General features: G+C 43.8%; 1 protein-coding gene across 4 annotated transcripts in view; it reads left to right on the forward strand.

Moving 5' to 3' along the window:
* The first annotated feature begins 1,348 nt into the window (after positions 1 to 1,348).
* Positions 1,349 to 23,130, forward strand: part of LOC100750637 (nuclear autoantigen Sp-100) — a 45,046-nt gene continuing 23,264 nt past the window's right edge. For 2 of the 4 annotated variants that reach the window (XM_027397434.2, XM_027397436.2), the window contains exons 1-9: positions 1,349 to 1,495; positions 11,941 to 12,100; positions 14,230 to 14,398; positions 15,337 to 15,408; positions 17,430 to 17,495; positions 19,103 to 19,192; positions 20,768 to 20,905; positions 21,835 to 21,978; positions 23,028 to 23,099. In XM_027397434.2, coding sequence (XP_027253235.1) covers positions 11,942 to 12,100; positions 14,230 to 14,398; positions 15,337 to 15,408; positions 17,430 to 17,495; positions 19,103 to 19,192; positions 20,768 to 20,905; positions 21,835 to 21,978; positions 23,028 to 23,099 — 910 coding nt within the window. In that variant the 5' untranslated portion in view covers positions 1,349 to 1,495; position 11,941. The remainder of the gene's footprint in view (positions 1,496 to 11,940; positions 12,101 to 14,229; positions 14,399 to 15,336; positions 15,409 to 17,429; positions 17,496 to 19,102; positions 19,193 to 20,767; positions 20,906 to 21,834; positions 21,979 to 23,027; positions 23,100 to 23,130) is intronic. The other 2 variants (XM_027397435.2, XM_035441090.1) reach the window with 2 other exon arrangements.

Consider the following 23,130-nt stretch of genomic DNA (forward strand, 5'->3'; position numbering starts at 1 on the left):
GACACAGTGACTCTCTGTCCTTGTCCACTTGATGACACAGAAGCTAAACTGAAGGGCTATGGTGATGATGCAGATTAGAGGTAGGGACACCCCAGACATGAGGCCCTGGACCAGCATCCTGCCTCCTCCTGAGCATCATCAGGACCCTGGGCTTCTTCAAAGGTGTTTCTTGTGGATAGTCCTCAGATCTTCAGGAGATGGGCCAGATGGACCTCCAATGTGCCCTTGTCCTTGGCCTCTTCCTTATCTGCCTTGGGATCTCGTTCAGTTCACACTCCCAGTAGAAATATTCATGTTTCCTCCTCTGTCTCCCCAGCATCTCACAGAGTTCAAAGATTGTGACATTCAAAGCTTCGCACCCCTTACCTTACTCTGTGAGATTCTAGGCAGAGGTCTGTCTGGGTATATTGGCTCAGTCTCAGCACAGGCTCTAAGAGCGCAAATGTTGCTACCCAAAGTCTGCCAGGCCTGGAGATAATTCCATCATGATCATGGAATTGCCAGGGCTCCTGGCCTCTGTACTCACCTGGTTCACAGGTAGAAGAGACTTGAAAAAAGAAACAGGCTTAGGCTTAAACAGGGTTAGGGACTCATAGCCCCGACTCTATCATTTCCCAAGCCTTGGTTCTAAACCATTTGACAGATAGGCAAAATGAAGAGCCGGGATGGGGATCAAAATACCGTGGAGGGCTAGAGATGGCTCAGAGGTTAAGTGCATTCTGCTCCTACAGAGGACCTGGGTCTGGTTCCCAGCACCCACAGCTGCTGACTCACGGCTGCCTCTAACTCCAGCTCCAGGGATCCCACACTGTCTTCTTGTCTCATCAGCCACATGCACTCATGTGCACACACTCCTCAGAGACAATGCTCTGACCGAGGGTGTCTTTCAAGGTGAGGCATCTCCCGCTTCAGGTCTGAGGGAAAGCTTCTCTTGCTCTGGGTTCTCCTGCTAGCCTGAGAGATAACTTGATTTTGCCCTTCCCCCCATCTTTCTCCCACCCAAGCTGCTTCAGCCAGGGACAAGACAAAAAAGGGATTGCAGGCAAACCTGGGTAAACTCTGCTCTTCTAAACACAGGAGTAACTGAGAACAATTTGGGTTTGAGGGGAGGGGTTTTTGTTCCTGTTGCTTTGTTTTTGTTTTTTCCATCTTTGCATAAATAAGATCACTCCCAGGAATTGGTCCTGCTTGTCACTGGTGTGCCCCTTTGCAATTCACTAGATTCCCCCTTTCTCCTCCTCCTTGACAGCACATTTCACGAAAGAAGGAAAGAACGGTGTCTCATAGCAGCAGATTGAGATGAGAGAAATACTTTCGTTTTTCTTTTCCCCATCAGGGTGGAGCCCTCCCTCGTAAGTTAGTGCTCAGGCTGACTTCCTGTTCTCAGCTGTGGGCCAGAACAGTCTGGAAGCCTATGAGGAGGAGACCCAGGAGAGCTCTCCCTCCTAAGTCCTGGCAGGAGTTGGAAAAGGAAAGGTAGCAGCTTCAGCAACAGGTGGGTCTTTCTTCCTCTGCAACTTTGCCCTCTGACAACATGGGTGATTTCATGTCTTGGGTGCTGCTTCAGTCAGGCAAACCCCTGGACACGAAGAAACTCTGATCTGTAGTTAGAGAAGAGAGACAAGAGAGAGAGGGAGGAGAGAGAGAGTCAAAGAGTAACAGACACAGAGACACAGAGAGAGATAGAGAGACAGAGAGAGGCAGAGAACACCTGGACTTTTTAAAACTGAGTAAGATACCAGCTGGCAAGGCCAGCTTGCCATTATGCACACAGTCACAACTTTCTTGTTTGTAACCACTGTCAGCTGTCAGAAGGAGACTCTGGCCATAGCTGTCAGGGACTCCTGGGGACCTCTGTGACATGGTTCTGTTGTTTCCTCGTGAACCCTGAGTGTTGTCAGTCCCTCTGCCTCTCTCTGCTTTCACTAAGTCACCTCAGGGAAGAAGGTCAAATAGCAGAGGCTCAGGGTAAACAGCTGCCCCTGCCCCATCCTGGTCTCCTACCTGTCTGGCAGGACTTGTCACTTGGGAAGCTCTTCCCAGGCTTGCTCCTGGTCTGAGCTCCCACTCACAGATCTTGATCCAAGGGAGGAATGGCCCTTGGTAGCAAAGGTCAGGACAAGCTGCAGGATTTTATTTTCACTCTAGTGTCCTGTCCTAGGCTGACAACAGCTCTGACAAGGAGATGGTAGACCTCTGTCTACTCCAGCAGTGGTTAATTCAGATGTGCTGCTCAGAAGTCATACAGTCCGTGTGTTTGTCACTGCAAAGGAAGTCACATTATTTTCCAGCACTGCAGCTGAACCCAGGGCCTTGAATATGTGTGACTGTATATCTCTATGTATTTTAAAATCAAGGCTTTGCTAAATGTCTCAGGCTGACTTTGAACTTGTGATCCTGTTGCTTTGGTCTTCTGAGTGACTGGGGTTTCAGGCCTGCACCATCAGGCTGGTTTTATACTAGAATGTGGTTTATAAACTGTCCAACCTAGTGGAAATACAGAAAGGGTAAAACCACTTTAACTCTCCCCATACACACTCACACAGTTCCTAGTCTTGGGTTCAGCCTTCATATACATATACTAGACAGGTTCTCTTGGTCTTTATATTATGTAGTCTAGTCTTTCCTGAAACTTGTTATGTAGAGCAGGCTGGCCTGGGGCTCACAACAGAGATCCACCTGCTTCTGCCTCCCCAGTAGTAGATTAAAGGTGTGCACCATGATGCCTGGATTTTCCTTATCTTCCATTCTCTCTCTCTCTCTCTCTCTCTCTCTCTCTCTCTCTCTCTCTCTCTGTCTGTCTCTCATATGTGTGGATACACACACACACACACACACACACACACACACACACACACACACACACACACACGAGTGCTAGTATACCTTGATGCGTGCATGCGTGCATGTGTATGGGAGAGAGAGACAGAGACTGACAGAGACAAAGACACAGAGAGACAGAGACAAGGACAGTGACAGAGACAGAGAAAGAGCCATTAAGTCAGGTGCCTTTGGAGGCCAGAAGAGGATGTCAGATCTTCTGTAATTGGTGTTACAGATGATTACAACATTTGTATGAAAGCTGCCAGACATGGGTGCTGAGAACTGAACTCCAGTCCTTTGGATGAGCAGCTAGTGCTCTTAATTGCTGGCCTATCTCTCCAGCCTCTTTATCTTTTCCTATGCTTTTCTGTATATAAGTTGTTTCCATAAGTATGTAATGTATGTTTTCATTTTATAATATTGTTCTGTGTTTTGAGCCTTAGATTATTTAAAAAATAGGAACCTTATCGATGTCTTCACCATACTGTATGTACATTTATTTTGTTCTCTTTCACAGTTATTCAGAGAACTGGTCTATGAACTGAAAAATTCATAATTTATGTTTACTTATTTGTGTATGTGTCATGGAATCAGGGGACAATAAAGAGGAATAGGGCCAGGTGGTGGTGGCGCACTCCTTTAATCCCAGCACTCCAGTGGCAGAGGCAGGCAGATCTCTGTGAGTTCAAGACCAGCCTGGTCTACAAGAGCTAGTTCCAGGACAGCCTCCAAAGGCACAGAGAAACGCTGTCTCGAAAAACCAAAAAAAAAAAAAAAAAAAAAAAGGAATTGAGGAATTGGTTCTTTCATTCTACCTTGTGGTTTCTAGATATCAAACTGAAGTCATCTACCTTGGTTACTGACTCATTTATTAACTGAGCCATCTTGCCAGTCCTTACCATGAGTTTTAATCCAGTCTTCTTTGATGGACATTTAGGTTAGTACCACAGTTCACTGTCACCAACAAATCGTAAAACCAGTTGCCATATAATTCATTTTGCTTCATGCTATTAGTCTTGCATCTAAAAGAAACAAAGGTTGAGTTACTGAGTCAAAGTGATCACTTTCCTGCATGTATGCCCATGCAACACACCATGCCTGGTACCCCAGAAAGCCATAAGAGAGTGTTAGGTTCCCAGGACCTCCAGATGCTTGTGAGTCATCATTTGGGTACTGGGAACTGAATCTGGACCTACTGGAAAAGCAGCCAGTGCTGTTAACCACTGAGCCATCTCTCTATCACCTAATTTCTAATTTTTAAAGAAATAGATTGTGGTGAGGGACAAAACAGATCTTATGAGGGGTCTTATGTTGTCAACATGCTTTTGCAAGCTCTTCTGTAGGCTACATTTGTTAACTTCCTGCCCATTTTCACCCCATTTATACCAGGTCTTGAGCTCTAGGAAGTGCTTTTGGATAGTTTTGTGATGTCTTCTGGTCTTTCTTCCAGGTGGGGCTGATGGGGAGGGCCTTCTGTGTATATAATTGTCTTATTGGTTGATAAATAAAGTACTGCTTGGCCAATGAGGAAGCAAGATAGGTGGGACTAGGAGTCAAGGAGGATTCTGGGAAATGTAGTAAAAGATCCAGGCAGGAAGAGACATATAGCAGGCCGACTAAGTATATAAGCAAGGGGAGGAAGAAAGGAATGACTTCCTTCTTGCAACAGATCCCCTGGAACTGAAGTTATGGGTGGTTATAAACCACCATGTTTGCGTGAGAAAGTCAACCCAGGTTCTATGCAAGAGCAAAAAGTGACTAACCACTTAGCTTTCTCTCCAGCCCGACTCAAGTCTTCTGACTTTTTTTTGTAATTAATGTTTATTAGTTCAAATTAGGAACAAGCTTGCTTCACATGTCAATCGCTTCTCCCTCCTCTCCCTCGCAACATTCCCCCCAACCCCCCACCTGCCTCCCACCCCATCCACCCTCCACTCCCCAGGCAGGGTAGGGCCCTCGACAGGACTCCTCAAAGTCCATCACATCATCCTGGGTCGGGCCTAGGCCCTCTCCCATGTGTCCAGGCTGAGAGAGCATCCCTTCATGTGGGATGGGCTCTCAAAGTCCCTTCTTACACCAGGGAAAAATACTAATCCACTACCAGGGGCCCCCTAGAGTGTAGAGGCCTCCTCATTGATATCCATGTTCAGGGGTCTGATTCAGTCCTGTGCTGGCCTCCCAGACAGCAGTCTGGGGTCCATGTGCTCCCCCTTGTTCAGGCCAGCTGATTCTGTGGGTTTCACCAGCCTGGTACCGACCCCTTTGATCTTCATTCCTCCCTCTCTGCAACTAGGTTCCAGAGTTCAGTTCAGTTTATAGCTGTAGATGTTGGCCTCTGCTTCCATCAGCCACTGGATGAGGGCTCTACAATGGCATAAAAAGTAGTCATCAGTCTCATGAGAGGGGAAGGGAATTTAGGTTATCCTCTCCACCATTGCCTAGATTGTCAGTTCGTGTCATCCCTGTAGATCTCTGGAAATCTCCCTAGTGCCAGATCTCTCCTCAGACCTATAATGGCTCCCTCTGATATGGTATCTCTCATCCTGCTCTCCTCTATTCTTCCCCCAACTCAACATTTCTGGTCCTCCTTTTCCTCCTCTCCCCTCCTCTTCTCCTCTTCTCATAGCCAGAACCTGGAAGCAAGTCTTCTGACTTTTAAGTCTCATGCTTCTCTGTCTCCTCCCTTGTCCTTTTTTTGTTTTGTTTTGTTTTTTTCTTTGGTTTTTGTAGACAGGATTTCCCTGTGTAGCTCTGGCTGTCCTGGAACTTGCTCTGTAGACCATGCTGGCCTCAAACTCAGAGATCTGCCTTCCTCTGCTTCCCAACGCCAGGACTAAAGGCGTGCGCCACTACTGCCCACCCTGCCCTGGTATTTCACTTCTACAGTGATTTAAACACGTTCTTCCAATGCCCATGACACATATGTCAGGTTTTTCTCAATAATGAGAGGAAACAGTGGTTGCCTGAGTCTGCCACTCTCATGGCTGTGAATTGACTGAAGCCCCTTTTCATAGTTTATGGCTTGAGTTCTGGAAACAACTTGTGAGGTTTTCTCCCTGAGATTTTTCTCTTACATCTTTATTGTAATCTGTCTTTATTTTTATTGTTGTTTATTTTATTAATTCCCATATAGACTTTCCTGAGTTTGTAAGTTGATGTCATTTATCCACTTGGAAAATCCCCAGCCATTATTTCTCCATATATTACTTTCTTCCCTTTTTGGTTGTGAGCCTGGCCTTTAATGGCTGAGCCATCTCTCCGGCCCTTTACATATTACTCTGTTATTCCTCTATTTCTGTATCTTTCCTCCTTTCTCCTTCCCCCCTCCTTCCTGCATTCCATCGTCTTACAGAGTATTAGGTTTCTTTTCTTTTGAAAAAATCATTATATTTTATGTACATGAGTGTTTTGCCTGCATGTATGTAATGGCACAAGAGGGTGTTAGATCCCTTGACACTTGAGTGGGTGCTTGAAATTGAACTCAGATCCTTTGAAAGAGCAGTAAGTACTCCTAACCACTGAGCTATCTCTCTATCACAGAGAGCAACGGGTTTCATTCTGACATTTCCTAGAGAGTGTTTACCTCTCTAGGAGTGAAGTTACAAGGCAGGCTCCAGGTTCAGACTGTCTCTTATGTCTTTCCTGAATGATTTTCATTTACATTTTTTTAATTATACGTCAGCTGGATGTTTTCTATTGTTCTGTCTTCTGGATTCCCCTTCACCAATAGTGTGTTGTTTTGTTTTTCCAGTCTTCTCTTAAAACCTTCTATCAAGTTCAAGAAATCAGAGAGCTGGAGAGATGGCTCAGGAGTTAAGAGCACTGGCTGCTCTTCCAGAGGACATGGGTTTAATTCCCAGCACCAATATAGTGGTTCACAATTGTCTGCAATTCCAGTTCCCAGAATTTGGCATCCTTTTCTGGCCTCTAAGGGCACCAGGAAGGCATGTGCACAGACATCCAAGGAGACAAAACACCCATATGCATAAGATAAATACATATAAAATAAAAATAATAATTTAGCAACTTGGGGCTCAGCAACAGGCACCTTTGCCTATTGGCTTTCGTTTGTTTTTTTTTTTATTGAATGTTAGATATTATGTGTGAAGTACATGGGTCCTCCAGGTGTTATTATACTTAGAGAGTCCTCTTTTTGCTAGGCAAGGATAGTAATAGTGTCCATCACCTTAGCCAACCAGAAGCTGAAATGGGTCAAGATTAACTTGCATGCTTTCAATATGATCTGCTATAGTTCTGATCTGCTCTGATCTTGGGTGGGGACATTCAGGAACTTTAATGACATGGCAGTTAACTCTTCTCTGTACCTCAAACGTTTTGTGTCCTGTTTTCACCCTATTGCTTTTTAGGCAGATTGAAAATTAAAGTTCTTGAGAAGAAAAACCATCATAGCCTGTTTATTTCTTAACTCTTCATTTTGCACCCCATGCCCTACAACCCTAGAACATGTTGTTAGCTTGTCTGTTTACCAGCTGCAGGCCTCTGTCTGCGCCAAGTCTGGATGCTCGGCCTTTAGCTCTGTCTGCAATTGACAAACGACTGCAGATGGTGGAGTCAGCCTGACACCTCCTTCACAGCTGTCCAATATTAAGCCATGTTTCCTGGGGTTGATTATGAACTCTCATTTTTAAGCATAGAGGCCCATAGGTCATTCACCTTTTCATTTCTTTTTAGAGGCTTCCTATATAGGTGTCTAGCCTCTTATTAAAATTTTTACTTTTCTATTTTTGAGAGAAGAAGGGGAGCTTCTGTGTCTGTGTGAGTTCATGCTTGTGAGTGTGGGTGCTTGAGAGACCAAAGGAAAACTTTAGATCCCCTGGAGCTGAAGTTATAGGCACTTGTGTATTGTCCAATGTGGGGGTTGAGAACCTTGGACAGGTCCCCTTCCGAAAGAGTTGAGTGCTTTTTTTTTTCTTTTCTTCTTTTAGTCTTCTCTCATACAATGCATCCAGACCACAGCATACCCTCCCTCTGCATCTCCCAGTCCCTCCCCTCCCTCTCCTCCAGATCCACTGCTGCTCCATTTCCCTTCAGAAAAGAGCAGGCCTCCCAGGGATAGCAACCAAACACAGCATAGCAAAATGCAATAATACTAGGCACAAAGCCTCATATCAGAGCTGGACGAGGCAACCCAGTAGGAGTAAAAAGAGTCACAGACACCCCCACTCCCACTGTTAGGAGACCCATAGGAGCCCCAAGCTGAACAAGTACAGCGTGTATGTAGAGGACCCAGACAGGCTCTGTGACTGTTGCCCCTGTGATCTCTGCTTTGTTGATTCTGTGGGCTGTGTTCTCCTAGTGTCTTTGACCCCTGTGGCTCCTACAATCCTTCCTCCCCCTCTTCTGTGGAGTCCTCTTAACCACTGCGCCATCTCTCCAGCCCAGTGTTCTCTCTCCTCTTGCCTTGAACAGCTCTACCATGTGTCTCCAGCCCTGGTCTCCAACTTCCAAGTTCTTGCATTCCTTGACTGCACTGGCTCTCCTCAGCCTTGGCATGCCACCTGCTCAGCTCCTCCCCCAGAATCAGCAAAGGCCCCAGGTAAAGAGCAACACCTGCTCCATGGCCTCCTCTGAGAAATTCCCTTGCTTTTTGTAGTCTCCCTAGTCTGAGCTTCTCTAGCCTTGTAGTCCTGTAAAGAGTGGTATTAACTTTTAAAAATGATTTTGTTTTCACACTATTTCAGAAATGATCTTTTATCTGTCTTGAACCCTGACCCTTGATTGATTTGTGCAAAGCCAAGGCAACTCTATTATCACCCTCCACGTTCTTATCTTTACCTTTGCCCTCCAGGTGCCAGCCTTGCTTACTGGCTGACACCTTCTTAGCCAGTCTTCAGAAACTTGAAATCCTTGTAATCTAAAAAAATAAAATAAAAAAATCTGTATTTCACTTTCATACTCAAATGAGTGAATAGAATTATTTCAAAATGACTACTCATCTTTAAAAAAATAAAATTTCATTGTCTTTCCACATTGAGTTTTTGTTGTTGGTTTGTTGGAGACAAGTTCTTTATTTCCCAATTGTTTCTCTTTATATTTTTATTGAGCTACACATTTTCCCCCACTCCCGTTTCCTCCTCCGTTCTCCCTTCCCACCCTCCTCCCTGCCCCCCATGCTCCCAATTTACTTAGGAGATTTTGTCTTTTTCCCCATCCTAGGTGGGTCCATGTATGTCTCTCCTAGGGTCCTCTTTGTTACCTAGGTTCTCTGGGATTGTGGCCTGTAGTCTGATTGTCCTTTGCTTTATGTCTAATATCCACTTATGAGTAAGTAAATATTATATTTCTGGATCTGTGTTACCTCACTCAGGATGGCTTTTTCTAGTTCCATCCATTTGCCTGCAAATTTCAAGATGTCATTGTTTTTTTACCGCTGAGTAGTACTCCATTGTGTAAACGTACCACATTTTCCTTAACTGTTCTTTGGTTGAGAGGCATCTAGGTTGATTCCAGGTTCTGGCTATTACAAATAAGGCTGCTATGAACATAGTTGAGCAAACATCCTTGAGACGAATTCTTTCTTGTGTGTAACCCTGACTGTCCAGGAACTCACTCTGCAAACCAGGCTGGTCTTGATCTCAGAGATCCACCTGCCTCTGCCTCTGGAGTTCTGGCATGGTGGCATGCTACTTTAATCCCAACACTCCAGAGGTGAAGGCAAGGCACATGCCACCATGCCCGGCCACATAGAGTTTTTATAAACTCTCAATTCCATTGGGCTTTTATTCCTTTGTGCAAAAGTTGCTATTACTTCCTGGAATCATTATCACTTCTTTGTTGTTGTTTTTAATACTTGATTTAACTAGGCGTTTCAAATATTTACCTCCTCTCTCTCTCTCTCTCTCTCTCTCTCTCTCTCTCTCTCTTTGGTTTTGATTTTTGGTTTTTCAAAACAGGGTTTCTCTGTGTTTCCCTGTCTGTCCTGGAACTAGCTGAGATTAAAGGCAGCTTACTCTCTTCTCTTGACAGGCTTTTTATTCTTTTAAAAACATATTATTGCTATAGTTTTTTATTATAGTGTGTGTGTGTGTGTGTGTGTGTGTGTGTGTGTGTGTGTGTGCGCGCGCGCGCGCATGCATGATGCATGAGTGGGCATGGTGTTCATATGTATGTATGTATGTGTCTATTATGTGTGCATGCTACAATTCACACATGGAGGTCAGAGGAGCCTCTGATCCCCAAGGTGCCTTTACTTCCTGAGACAGCTGTTTATTTACTTTGGAGGTGTAAATTTTTCAGTTAAAATTGTAAAAACAGAACAAAAAACAACTTGTGCCATCTTTTAAAAGTCATCTAGGTGAATGAACCTCTTACAACACTCTAGGAACAGACAACATGATGTAAACTGTCTGAATTTAAAGGTGGTGGTTCCAGCCTGGAAGCCCCGCACTTGAGAGACCAACAGGAGGATTTCTGTCAGTCCAAGGCCATCCTGGTCTACAGAGTAAATACTAGGCCAGCATAGGCTACATAGTGAGTCGGCCTCTCTGTCTCTGTCTGTCTCTGTCTCCCTGTCTCTCTCTTTCTCTCCTCTCTCACACTTTCATTTAAAAATAAAAAGAATTCTTTTAATTTCTTTTCCAGATGTTTCATCTTGTATGTTGATTTTTGTATCCTGGAACTTTACTGAATTTACTAATTAGTACCAATATGTATATAATCTTTGAGATTTTCTATATATAAAATAACATTATTTTTAAACAGTTTTACTTATTCTATCTCTCTCTGGAAGGTTTCTGTACCCTGATAGTAAGTCTCTTCACCAATGCAATAAATCAGATCAGGCCAAATTAAAAGTCCAGGTTTAATGACCCCAGTGGTCTGGGTCGGGTTGGGGGAACAGGAGGGAAAACCCTGCAAATAGTGCGACCAAGTCTTAAATAGCCTGTAGGCATGGTCCTGAGCATCTCAAGGGGAGGAGTTGACCTTTGGTGGGCTTTCTCAGGGTCGGGGTCTGGAATGGGAGCAGTGAGGCCGGATGGAGCTTCCACCTAAATATCCCAGACTCCTTGGGTATATGGGCACAGGTTCAGGTCTACTTCCTGCTGGCAAGGGACAAAGTGGGGATAAGGGAGTTGGAGTTGGTGGGCCCACACTCAATGGGAGGTATGGGTGAAGAAGCATTCAGTTAGCTGGCATTCAGTTCCTTGAGGGAGCTCTGAAGGCAGGTTGTTAGGAGAAAAACATAGATTATTATCACCAGCCCTATGAATGGGGCTAACCATGGGAAGAGAGAAGACTCCAGATACCTAGATCGCTGTCCCAGTTCTTCCATGGTTGTTGGGGACAGATGTCCCAAAAGTAGTACTTGTCTTCAGCCCAGAAGAACTGACAGACTTTCCTGTGGGGTAGGAATTTGGGGAGAATGACCTACTTTGATTTGGCAAAGGTGGGCAGTTTCCGTGTCCTTTCAGTCTGGACAGGGTCTCGGCAACTATTTAAAGTGTATCTTGCTGCGTGGCTTGCTTTGGCACATTTAAAGCAAGCTTCCAGGTGGAAGTTCTTCTTCGACCATCCTTCTTTGAAAAAGACAGGAGTGCTGCCAGGAGCTGGTGTGTCTCCCTATCATGAGAAGCTTTTTTTTAAATGACATATTCTCAGATCTCAGAAAGCGTGTAAGGATCATATGATCATGACCTGTTAGGTATATCTGAATTAGACAAATGTTGTGTAAGCTTCATTTTGAGAGCATATATAAATTAATCTGGACATACAATTTACCCAGTCAGTTACAGCTGACCAATGTTAGTAAAAGCAAGAAGATTGGGAGGAATATATATATATATATTTTTTTCCAGCTGCAGTACTGAAGGCAAAACCAAGTTTTAACATTGTAAACAATTTAGTGTCATTTTAGAATCAGTATCAAGGGGTTTGCTCTTAGGTTACAAAATCTGTCAGTAAGATACATCCCTGTGCCTGAGTGTAGGGAGCTGCAGCTTTAATACCCCAGTAAACCAACCAACATTGTTTTAAATTGTTTCTTTTATAAACATTGTTTTGTACTATTTCTTTCATGTATAAAACTGCATATTTTTGACAGCATGTAGTCCCAGAGTCCTGATTACCATTTTCCCATGGTATTCCTTTCCCATCCAGGATGTCCACGGAACAGGAGGACACAGAGAACAATCCCTTTAAACCTATATTCCTGCACTTCAAAAGACTTAAAGTGTCGATTTCAACTGCAATAAAAAAGCCATTTCCTTTTCTTGAGTTCCTCCGTGACAATGAACTCATCACCAATAAAATGTATGATGTAAGTGAAGTTTGTTACATCCTAACCTGGTAAACAAGTTCCAAACTGAGTTACACTTTAATATCTTGAAACCAAACGGGATGACTGTCAGGTTTTTAAGGTTGGACTTAATTTTTAAAGAAAGATTTCCTTTCTTACTTTGCATTTGTGTGTGTGTGTGTGTGTGTGTGTGTGTGTGTGTGTGTGTGTGTGTGTGTGTATGTATGTATGTATGTATGTATGTGTGTTATTGTGTGTGTGCCTGTGTGTGTGCCTGTGTGTGTGCCTGTGTGTGTATGTGTGTTCATGTGTGTGTATGTATGTGTATGTACATGTGTGCGTTCACACAGTTGCTGGTACCCACAGAGTCCAGAAAAGAGCTCCAAATTCCCTGGAACAGGAGTTCCAGGTAGTTGTGAGCCATCTGATGTGGGTTGGGAATGGAACCTGGGTCCTCTACAAGAGCGACACATGCTCTGAGTCACTTTTTAGTTTTTGACAAAGAATTATTGACAAAGTTTTCACATCACTTTGCAGAGATACTAGTTACAATAATAAATTCATCAGTTATAAATCAGATTCTGGACTCAGGTTTAAAATCTGGGTTTCCTGTGAGAGATACTTATCGTGTAAATGTTTCTGGAAGTGTTCTCTCCAGGAGTTAATGGAGAGGAGAAGCAGAGGCCTCAGGAGATGGTCCTGCTTCTTTCTGAGGGAAAGGAGTTCCCTGGTTCCATCTGGAATCAGGGCGAGTATTACTGAAGATGAGCCAGATGAGAACAAAGGTTACCTATAGATGAGCAATGTCTTCTTCATTTTACACAATGTAATTCATGCAATTCAAACTAAAAAAAGAAATGAACAAAATAGAAATCAAAAGTGATTTTAATGTACTGTTGAAGTATTTTATTGAACTGAATTCCTAAAACTTCAGTGGGTACATTTTATTTTAACAAAAATCTATTTTAAAAACCTAGATCTGAGAACATTAAGACCTACAGAGTGTCTTATTAGGACAATTTTTTAAAAACTCTTTGTTTTTATTTTATATATACAAGTCTTTTGTCTGCATGTATATAAATGCACTACCTGTGTCCTTGGTGCCTTTGGAGTCAGAAGAGAGACCACCAGATCCCTGGGACTGGAGTTACAGATGGTTGTGAAATACCATGAGGGTGCTGGGAATTCTACTCAGGACCTTTGCAAGAGCAGCAAGTACACTCAACCACTGAGCCATTACTGCAGTCCCTCCAGTTTTTTTTGTTTTGTTTTGTTTTGTTTTGTTTTGTTTTGCCTTATGAATATGCTGCCCTCTAGTAGAGTTCACAGTCAGAGGGAACGGGCACCTATAGGCTAAGTCAGTACTAGAGGGAGGATAGGAGTTGTCTGTTTAACAGAACAATACTGACCGCCTGCCAAGTTAGTTAACTTTTTGTTTGTTTGTTTGTTTTTGAAGAATGCATCTATTTTTATTTTTTTGTGTACAAGTATTTTGCCTAGAGGTATGTGTGCACACCACTTGTGTGCCTGGTGCCCATATTGGCCAGAAAAGAGCACCAAATTCCTTGGAACTAGAGTTACAGGCATTTGTGAGTTGTAATGTGGGTGCTGGGAACTGAAACAAGGTTCTCTGAAAGATCAAATACTCTCAACTATGAGCCAATTCGCCAGCCCATTTATTATTCATCTACTTATGAGTATATGTGTGTGTTTCTATTGTGTGGGCAAATGGGCATGAGCCTGCTGCTGTGCACATGTGGAAGTCAGGGGACAATTTGTGACAAGTTGGTTCTCCCCTTTCACCATCTGAACCCTAGAGACTGAACTCAGGCCATCAGGATTGGTGGCAAGTGCCTATAACCCACGGAGCCATCTCACCAGCTCCATTGTTAATCCTTAACCCTAGTTTTCCTTTCTTACAAAAAGTGGCCCTTCTTACATATCATATATATGAAGGAGGGAGCTCAAAGTCACTAGTGAGTATTTTCAAAGAGAAAACATTTACATATGTCAGGAAGTAGCCATGCAAATATAAAACTCTTCATTAGAAGATATTATGTAGGGGATGAGGTACACTAACCATAATTGTTACCTAGGGCTCTGCTGTGACTTGGAAGCATACACCTAAATTTTCTCCAATATTTTTTAAGGATCTTCAAGATTCCTGTACAAACCTGGTCCCTTTACAAAAAGTGGTCTACAGAGCCCTGGAAGAACTGGAGAAGAGACTTGACATGGTGGTTCTGGGTTTACTGTTCAGTGATGAAAACATGAAGGCATACCCTGATTTGGAACTCATTCTCAAAAGCTTTGGAAATGGTAATTGGGTTTAACATCACCCCTGAGATCAAAGTCCTTCCCCCACTCCTCAACAACCATATATTAAGCATCCACCATGTGTTACACATTGCACAGTGCAATTGGGGACATAGTAGTTAAAGAAAAACTACCACGTTATGCATCATCACAAAGCTTGCGTCTCATGACTAAAGTCGACACCCTCCAGAGGTCTGCAGGCTGGGGAGTTAGACTGACAAGACAATGACAGCCTCACCAGCACCAGGCTATGTAGAAAAGGACAGGGAGCACTAAGCCCCAGTAGGGAGCACTGAGCCCCAGTGGGGAGCTCTGAGCCCAGCAGGGTGGCACTGCTGTGTCTCTTCAGTAGAGCCCTTATAATGATACACGTAACAGTCCACCAGGTTGACTACCACCCACCTTGAGTGACAGCTCAGCTGTGGGTTGCAGGATCCATCTTAGTTTAGCACCACAAGCTCATAGAAATCAACAATGTGTGAGCCAGTTCTTCAAGCCCATCCTGCCCATCTTTAAAGCTTGCCCATCCTGAAGTATGTGCCAGATCCCAGACATTCTATCCAGGAACGTCCCCTCTTTCTTCTTACACTGTGACAGCCTGGAAGCCATGTTTTGCTTCTTTGTTTTTCTGTTTTGACATATACTTTCTCTGCCTTCTGAACACTGGAAGAGGAACACAGCTCATAGTGTGAATTCTACATTTTTGTTCTTGACCTTGAGTGTCTCCTCTCTGTATGGGAAGCATAAAGTCTCCCTTATGAGAATCTTCTCTGTCCAGGACATGATGGGTGAAATTGTCATGTGGGACCCATTGAACTTGGAATCATGCAGGGCAGGGGGCTCAGAAACTCCTTTATGTGTAATTTGTAAATGCTGCCCCTGGTCCCTGCTAGAGATCTCTAACAGTGGCCTCCCTTTCTTCCCTCTCCCTCCCTCTTCAGTCTCACAGAACACATTCTGTTCCCAAAGAAGTGACAGAGGAGACCTGAACTCCCAGCTAAGTCTTGAACAAGGTAATTACACCTGGAGAAAGTTTCTTATCATCACAGAGAATAGGAAATAAAGGTGATCATTAGCAGAGTGTGACTGGAGGAAGAAATGGAGAAGGCAGGGAAGGGAGTTGGTGTGAGCCTGGTGTTAGCTTTTGTGCACTGGGACAAATTACCCAGGAGAAGCTGGACACTCAAAACTCTGAGGCAGGAGGATTGTGTGTTTAAGGCCAGCCAGGTTTACATAGTAAAATTCTCTCTCAAAAAAAACAAAACAAAACAAAAACAAAAACAAAAAACAGATACCTTCCAGGCATTGGTGGCGCATGCCTTTAATCCCAGCACTCGGGAGGCAGAGATAGGCGGATCTCTGTGAGTTCGAGACCAGCCTGGTCTCCAGAGCGAGTTCCAGGACAGCCTCCAAAGCCACAGAGAAACCCTGTCTCAAAAACAACAACAACAACAACAAAAAAAAAAAAACAAAAAAACACAGATACCTGATTTCAGTATCTGACTTCAGGCTAGATGGATTAACTTAAGTAAGGCCTATGTTTGGGCATGAAATCAAATAAATGGATTGGGGGAAGCAAGTCTATTCACTGCATGGTGACTTGGAGGCAAGGAAAGAGAGGGTGTGCCTGTGGTCCTTCAAGGGAACACCTTCATCGATCAAATCTGCTTCCACTAGGCTCTGCCTGTTAAAGGAACCACCATGAATTAGAGCCATGCTGAGGGGCAGAACTCTTTCTAACACATGAGTCTTGGAAGGAGGGGGCACTTGAGATCCAAACTGACTAACCTCTAATGGGATATAGGACCCTGGCAGAGTAACCATGACAACAGACAGTCAGCCTGATACCCACAACGAAGGAACCTGAGCACAGTGTCAGTAAGCCACATTGAAAGAGACTGACTTCTCAGAAATTATTGTGATTTAGAAAAGCCCCTGAAGGAGATGACCAATATGGAACTACGGAAGACAAAGCAGTATGGTCCATGGTGGCATCAAAGAGGAAACACTCTAGAAGAGAGATGTTCCTGTTTTGTGCCCTTACATGTACTGGTCTCTGACAACTGATATATGGTGAATGGGGTTTTCCCACACCAAACTCTCCAGACACCAGCAAAGTGTCTTATGATGTAATTACATTCAGATAAAGAGTTCAGTGCCTTGAGACACTTCAGATGCTGGTGTACAAGTTCCAGGCTGTGACTCTTGCTTCTGAGCAACTAGCCATAAATCTGAATTTACCATGTCCCCATAGGCTGCAGAACTTTGAGAGACAGAGAAAGGAAGAGGGAAGGAAATGAAAGGGAGCAGAAAGAATAAATGATAATAGCAGAAAGAACCGTGCTGCTACTTTTTTGCTTTGGCTAGCATCTACTCTTGGTTACTGTCTACCCAAGCTGGTGTCAAGGATTGGTATCATTTGAGTACCCAGTTTATAGGTGAGGAAGCTAAATTAACAGAGATGATGTGTGGAGTGGTCACAGGATCAAATGAATGCAGACACTCCAGAGTCAAAGACGGTGTTCTTCACCATGTACTGCTAATCTGATGGAAAACATGAAACAAAAGTGGGGGAAACAAAGAGAGAAAATACAGAAGAATAGTAAGAATGGGAAAAAAATTAAGGCAAGCTATCACTGACTCACATTCAAGGCCAGCAAGGATGAGCCTTCACATATATATGGGGAGGCTGTTTCGTGAAAGGACATATGGTCCAATGACTGCTAGAAACTCAGGTAAGGCCACATGGCAGGGGAGCTCTGGGAACATACGCAGGTATCCTTTAGTCAAGGATATGAAGACAGGTCACCACCTGGTGCTAGAGTGGCCCAGGCAGTACTTCTCTCAGCCAGAGCTGACGCTTGCTCTCTACCCCCACGACCCAAGTTTGACCTCAAGAATCAAGGGGAACTTGTCATGGCCACATGGGCTCCGGATTGATGCTTGGAGGGACACTTCAGCTCTTGCCTCATAAAGTCAAAAGAGAATAGCCTGTTTCAAATAATGAAATAAACATCTAATTTCTGTTCCTTAGGACCTGGTAACAGCTGTTCTCAAGGAAGCCTGCCCTGGTCACCCTCGGGTCCATCCTCATCTGATGGTCTGTTCTTGTTGGCTATAAGCATTGCTGTCTCATCCTATGAGTCCTAGTTAGCTTTCTGTTGCTGTAATGAAACACCATAACTGAAAGCCATTTGGAGGAAAAGGTTTAACTTATTTTATAGCTTATAGTCCACCATGAAGGGATGTCAGGTTAGGAACTTGAGGCAGGAACTGGAGCAGACACCATGATGGAACTCTGCTTACTGGATGGCTCCTCATGGCTTGCTTAGCCTGCTTTCTTATATATCTGAGGACAACCTGAAAGGGATGACACCGCCCACAGTGGGCTGGGCCCTCCCATGTCAATCACTAATCAAGAAAACACCCCCATATATTTGACCACAGGCCAATTAGAGGGAGGAATTTTTCTCAATTGACTCCCTCTTCCTAGATGATCCTATCTTGTTTTGTTGACAAAACAAAACTAACCCCACCAGTGCACATGTGAAGGTGCTCATTTTTGCCACAACATTATCTGAATCTGTAGTTTCTCCAAGTTCATGGTTCAAATATCAGGGTCTTGGTCCTCAGGGTTGCCTAGAAAGGTTTCCTCTTCTGGATGTCTTGCCCATATTCCTGAATTCACAATTCTCTGCCTGTGCCTTACTTGACTGACTGGATATAGTCTACATGCTCTGATCATATGTCCATAGGTGGGTAGAGAGGTGTGATGACCATGTTCCTTCTGTGAGGTAATGTATGTTTGCCTTGGGTTCAGCTCCTAAGGTCATGGCACAACTGGACCTCTCATATGGTACCTCTATCTGCCATCACTGAGATAACAGGTTGAGAGTCCTCGATAGACAAGATACACCACTGGGGGGAAAAAAACTTTGATGTTTTATTTCTGTATTTATTTATTTGTTTGTTTTGTTTTATTGAGACAGGGTTCCTCTGAGTAACCCTCCCCTGTCCTGGAATTGGCTCTGTAGACCAGACTGGTCTTGAACTCAGAGAACCACCTGTCTCTGCCTCCCAAGTGCTGGGATTAAAGGCATGCACTACCATGGCCTGGTTACCTTTGATATTTTAATTAAACCCTTGACCTTCCTTAATTTAATAAATGTTAAAACTATCTCTTATTTAGAATATTCTAAATTCCAGGCATCGGTTATAATAATTTTCTTTGCTGCTACATTGATACAGGTATTCTTGTGTTTATTTTCTCAATAACTTTAAAATGATGTATCATCCCATTTTTCACAAGATCCAAAGTACATTTCATGGGATCTAATCTTTCACAAAACTAAGTGTTTGGATTTAGTTGTGCTTTAAGACCCTGGCAGACTAGGCATGTCTGGGTGAAGCTCTGCCTCTGTGATCCTAGACAGGTTATCTAGCCTCTCTGGGACCTGCTATCATCTCCTATAAAGGGATGTGACAGTGGCACATGCTCCAGATGGACATCAAGTGATATCATGAAAAGCATCTGTACTCGTGTTTGGTACTTCATCTCTGCTGTAGGCATTTCTTGCTGTTGTTACTGATCCACGTATCAGTGTCATTTGTGTCAGAATCTCAGCTTCTCACATTGCACTAAATGGGGATTTTCTTCTCTCTGGATATCCACCATGGATACTCACTATGAAATCAATTATTCCTCAGGTTGGAGAATTAATGATAGAAGAAATACCAACCACATCCAGGAAAACCAAACTGAGGATCATCAATCCTCCAGCCTCCAGATTCACAATGGTATATATGTGTTTATTTCTTTTTTTCATGACTCATGTTTAGAAACATATCTCTGGCACTTTAGAAGGACTACTGTGTCGCTTTCAGGTGGGATATGTCATTTAAGAAAAGATTACTTAAAGTTAACACTTTACTTTAAAATGCTTTCAAAGATTTACTTGTTTTTGGTGTGTGTGTGTGTGTGTGTGTGTGTGTGTGTGTGTGTGTGTGTGTGTTTTCTCCATTTATGTATTTGTACATGTGTGTTCCTGGTGCTGTCAGAGGCCAGAAGAAGGTATCAGATCCCCTGAAACTGGAATTATAAACAGCTATAAGACACCTTGTGGGTTCGGGAAACTATAGCCAGGTCCTCTACAAGAGCAGCAAGTGCTCTTAATCACTGTGACATCTCTCCAGCCACCAACAACCCCCAAACACACTCAAAAAAAAATCTTTTCAGAGTGACTTTTATAATAATTGTTATACATCTTAAAATATTTCATTCAAAATTGTTAACATTTGAAAATATAGCAATATATAAGAGTCTATATTGTTAATTGTTCCTCTTAAGATGCAGAGTATGGATGAATAAGAAGAAATGAATGGGTGGGATTGTGGTTAGTGATGAGCAGAGGGAGCAGGATGCAGTGGGAAGGAGGGATGCAGCTGAAATGAGTGAATTCTTGGTGAGCCTGTGTGTTCTGGAGCAAACCTAACAGGAAATGGCATCCTAATGAAGCTAATGACAGGGATGGGTGGATATACAGACTTATCCACCCACCACCCAGATGGGCCACAACTCAACAATGGGACACCAGTGCACATGACCAGCAGACACGCTGGCTGTGATGCACACAATTGTGGCTAGGACTGAAATCACATCCATGACCTTAAAAGACATAGGGTCTAACACAAGCCCACATGTTAAGTTCCATGTTAAGGGTTCTATAACTAACTTTTTAATTATTTTTCTCTGTAACTTAACTTTGTGTAGGAAATGTTAAATGAAAAACATGAAACTGTACTGCAGATTCTATTATTTGTTCACATACCGTTGAAGTTAGTGGAGTAGAATGAGCTGGGTAGACAGAATCCCCCATGGGTCAGGGAGGTTCCCTCTAGCAGAAGACAGGGCATCAATCATGAATTTTTTTTGCTCCTGGACTCCTTCCCTACACAGCCCATGTTTGCCTCTGACCCTTACCTCTGACCTCTGACCCCTGCTGTCTTCCTTGACAACTTCCCTTTCTAGCCAGCTTCCTACAGTATTCCTGACAAGAGAGGCATTTTCAAAAGCTCATAGAGAATGGAGAAAGCAAAGCCCAGGATTCCTCCAGCCCTGTGTTGGGGCCCAGTGTGCAGTAGATGCACCATTCCCCTCAGTGGCTCCAACCCTGCTCCAGATTCTGAGTTCCTAATCTCCCTGTTATTAGCTTCTAGGCTCCTTCAGTCCCTCCCCCAGTTCTCAGTCTTCTCTGTCTCTCTGTGTCCCTGTCTCTCTGTCTCTGTGTTCGGGCCTTAGAGGGATTTCTCTTTTCCTGTTGGATCCTGATGCAATGGACAAATAAAATTTTTCTGAAACAAAATCTGTTTTAGTTAGGAGTTTATGTGAAAATGGACTCTCAGAAGACCTCCTTGAAACAGTACAGATTAACCCATTGAGAAGAGACACCACTGGTGACAACACTGATGAACTGGAAAGGGACCAAGCAACCCCAGATGCTGAGCCAGAGGGTAAGACGGACTGGATATGAGCAAGAAAGGCTCTAAGACGTTCTGAGTGGGGGCACAGCAATGGGTTGGGGTCTGATACAAGAGAAAAAAAACCTGCTTAGGCACAAAGAGACAAAGATGAAATTGATGCACTGTTGAGACCTGTAGGTGGTATCTGGTAAAGAAACCCCAAAGGGGGAAGAGTTGGAAAAGCCTTACTGGGGGAAAGAGACCCTAAGAAACAAGAGTCTGAGGTTTGCAGGTGTGTACTGCCTTGCCTGGTTACTTTTGATCTTTAAAATATCAAAACCAACATTCTCTCCAAGGACTCAGTGGGTAGAAGGGAGGGAAGAGCAGGGTGGAAGTGAAATTTCAGGAAGGGCGTCACTCATGGCATTCAAAATGATCTTCTAGTAGAGTTAAAAGAGAATCCTCTCTCTCTCTCTCCCTCTCTCTCTCTCTCTCTCTCTCTTTCTCTCTCTCTCTCTCTCTCTCTCTCTCTCCTCTCTCTCTCTCTCTCTGTGTGTGTGTGTGTGTGTGTGTGTGTGTGTGTGTGTGTGTGTGTGTGTGTGTACACATGTACACTGGTCTGCATGGACATGTGTGCAGAGGCCAGAAGTCAGCCTCTGGTTGTCCTGTGCTTTGCAATTATCTTCCAGGTTTTTTTCTTTTCTTTCTTTTTTTTTTTTTTTTTTTGGTTTTTTGTTTTGACTTGTTTTGTTTTTTGGCCTGTACCTCAATGACTAGGGTAGACAGTCTGTCTGGCCAGTGATACCCGGGGATCCACCCATCTCTATCTCCTGAGTATTGGGAGATTCCACCTTATGTGTCTTTTTGATGTGGATCCTGGAAATCGAACTCAGCTCCTCATGCTTCCACAGCAAACACTTTACAGTCTGAACTGTCTCCTCAGTCCCTGAAAAGAATTCATTCATTGTAATTTGACCCAGGAGCAGAGCAACGTAGCCAAGGAACCCAAGTTTATCCCTGTTCTGTGCATCTGATAGATATAAAGCAGGAAAATTCATCATTTGTCTCGGGTCGTGAAGAGACTGAAGCAAGCACCAGCCACAATCAGGCATCTGAGGTCATAGGTAAGGATGACTGAAAGCATTGTTCCAGTTCCCAGGCAAAGGGTTTAGTCATGTCATTGGGGTCCTTCAGGACAGAGGGTAGCCAGGGGGAGTCAGGATGGGAAAGAGGCCCAACCAAAGCCAACCTCCAGCCTAGCAGAAGGAACTGGGAAAATTGAAGGCAGAAATGAGAAATGGAGGTTGATAAATGTTGGTGCCAGGTTTATTTTTCTAAAGAAAGAGAGGGCAGGCATAGGTGGCAGGATGGGGGTGGCAGTAGAAGTTAGGAAGAGAGAGGAAAATCAGGGAACCAAAGTTAAATATGAAAAGAGATGGACAGGGAAACATTCCAAGGACCAAGTGGTCCATCACCAGGTACAGATGAAGAAGAGGAGTGATAGGCAGAGACAAGAAGAAAGCTAAGGAGGAAAACAGGAGGGAAAGAAAGAGACAGGTGAGGGTGTGAGGAAGGGAGAACCAGAATGAGGATGCAGACAGGATGCATGTCAGTGGCTGAGGGAACACCTCCATGGCAGTTGCTTAGGTCGTTGGTTCACAGCCTTGCAAGGAAGGAAGTTCAGCCTTGAGTTAACTCTTCCTAGTGTTCACACTCAGGAGTTCCCTGCCGTGTGTGCCTGCTATCTCCCATAAGATGCTGTGGGATATTGATTACACTGTGTGAAAATGTGTCACTGTTTTACTTCACCTACCTAAGGCACCTTCTGATTGGTTTAATAAAGAGCTGAATGGCCAATAGCTAGGCGGGAGAAAATAGGCGGGACTTCCAGGCACAGCTAGGAACTCTGGGAAAAATCTGAGAGGTTGGGGTTTACCAGCCAGATGCAAAGGAAGTTGGATTTACTGGACTAAGGAGAGGAAACAAGCCACTGGGCAAATTGTAGATAAACATAAACAGGTTAACTTAAGTTTTCCAAGCTAGTTGAGGACAAGCCTAAGTTAAGACCAAGCTTTCATAATTAATAAGTCTCTATGTCATTATTTGGGAGCTGGTGGTTCAAAGAAAATCTGACTACACTAAGACACTTAAGGATATTCTTTCCTTTGTGCAGTCCTCAGCAGCGAGGATTCTCATGATGGAAACAACCACTCGGGAGAATCCACCCCAGTCATCTGCCAGTCAAGTAAGGAATCCCAGAGAGCAAGACAGGCTGT

This window comes from Cricetulus griseus, chromosome 2, assembly GCF_003668045.3.
Source record: "Cricetulus griseus strain 17A/GY chromosome 2, alternate assembly CriGri-PICRH-1.0, whole genome shotgun sequence".
Lineage (NCBI taxonomy): Eukaryota > Metazoa > Chordata > Mammalia > Rodentia > Cricetidae > Cricetulus > Cricetulus griseus.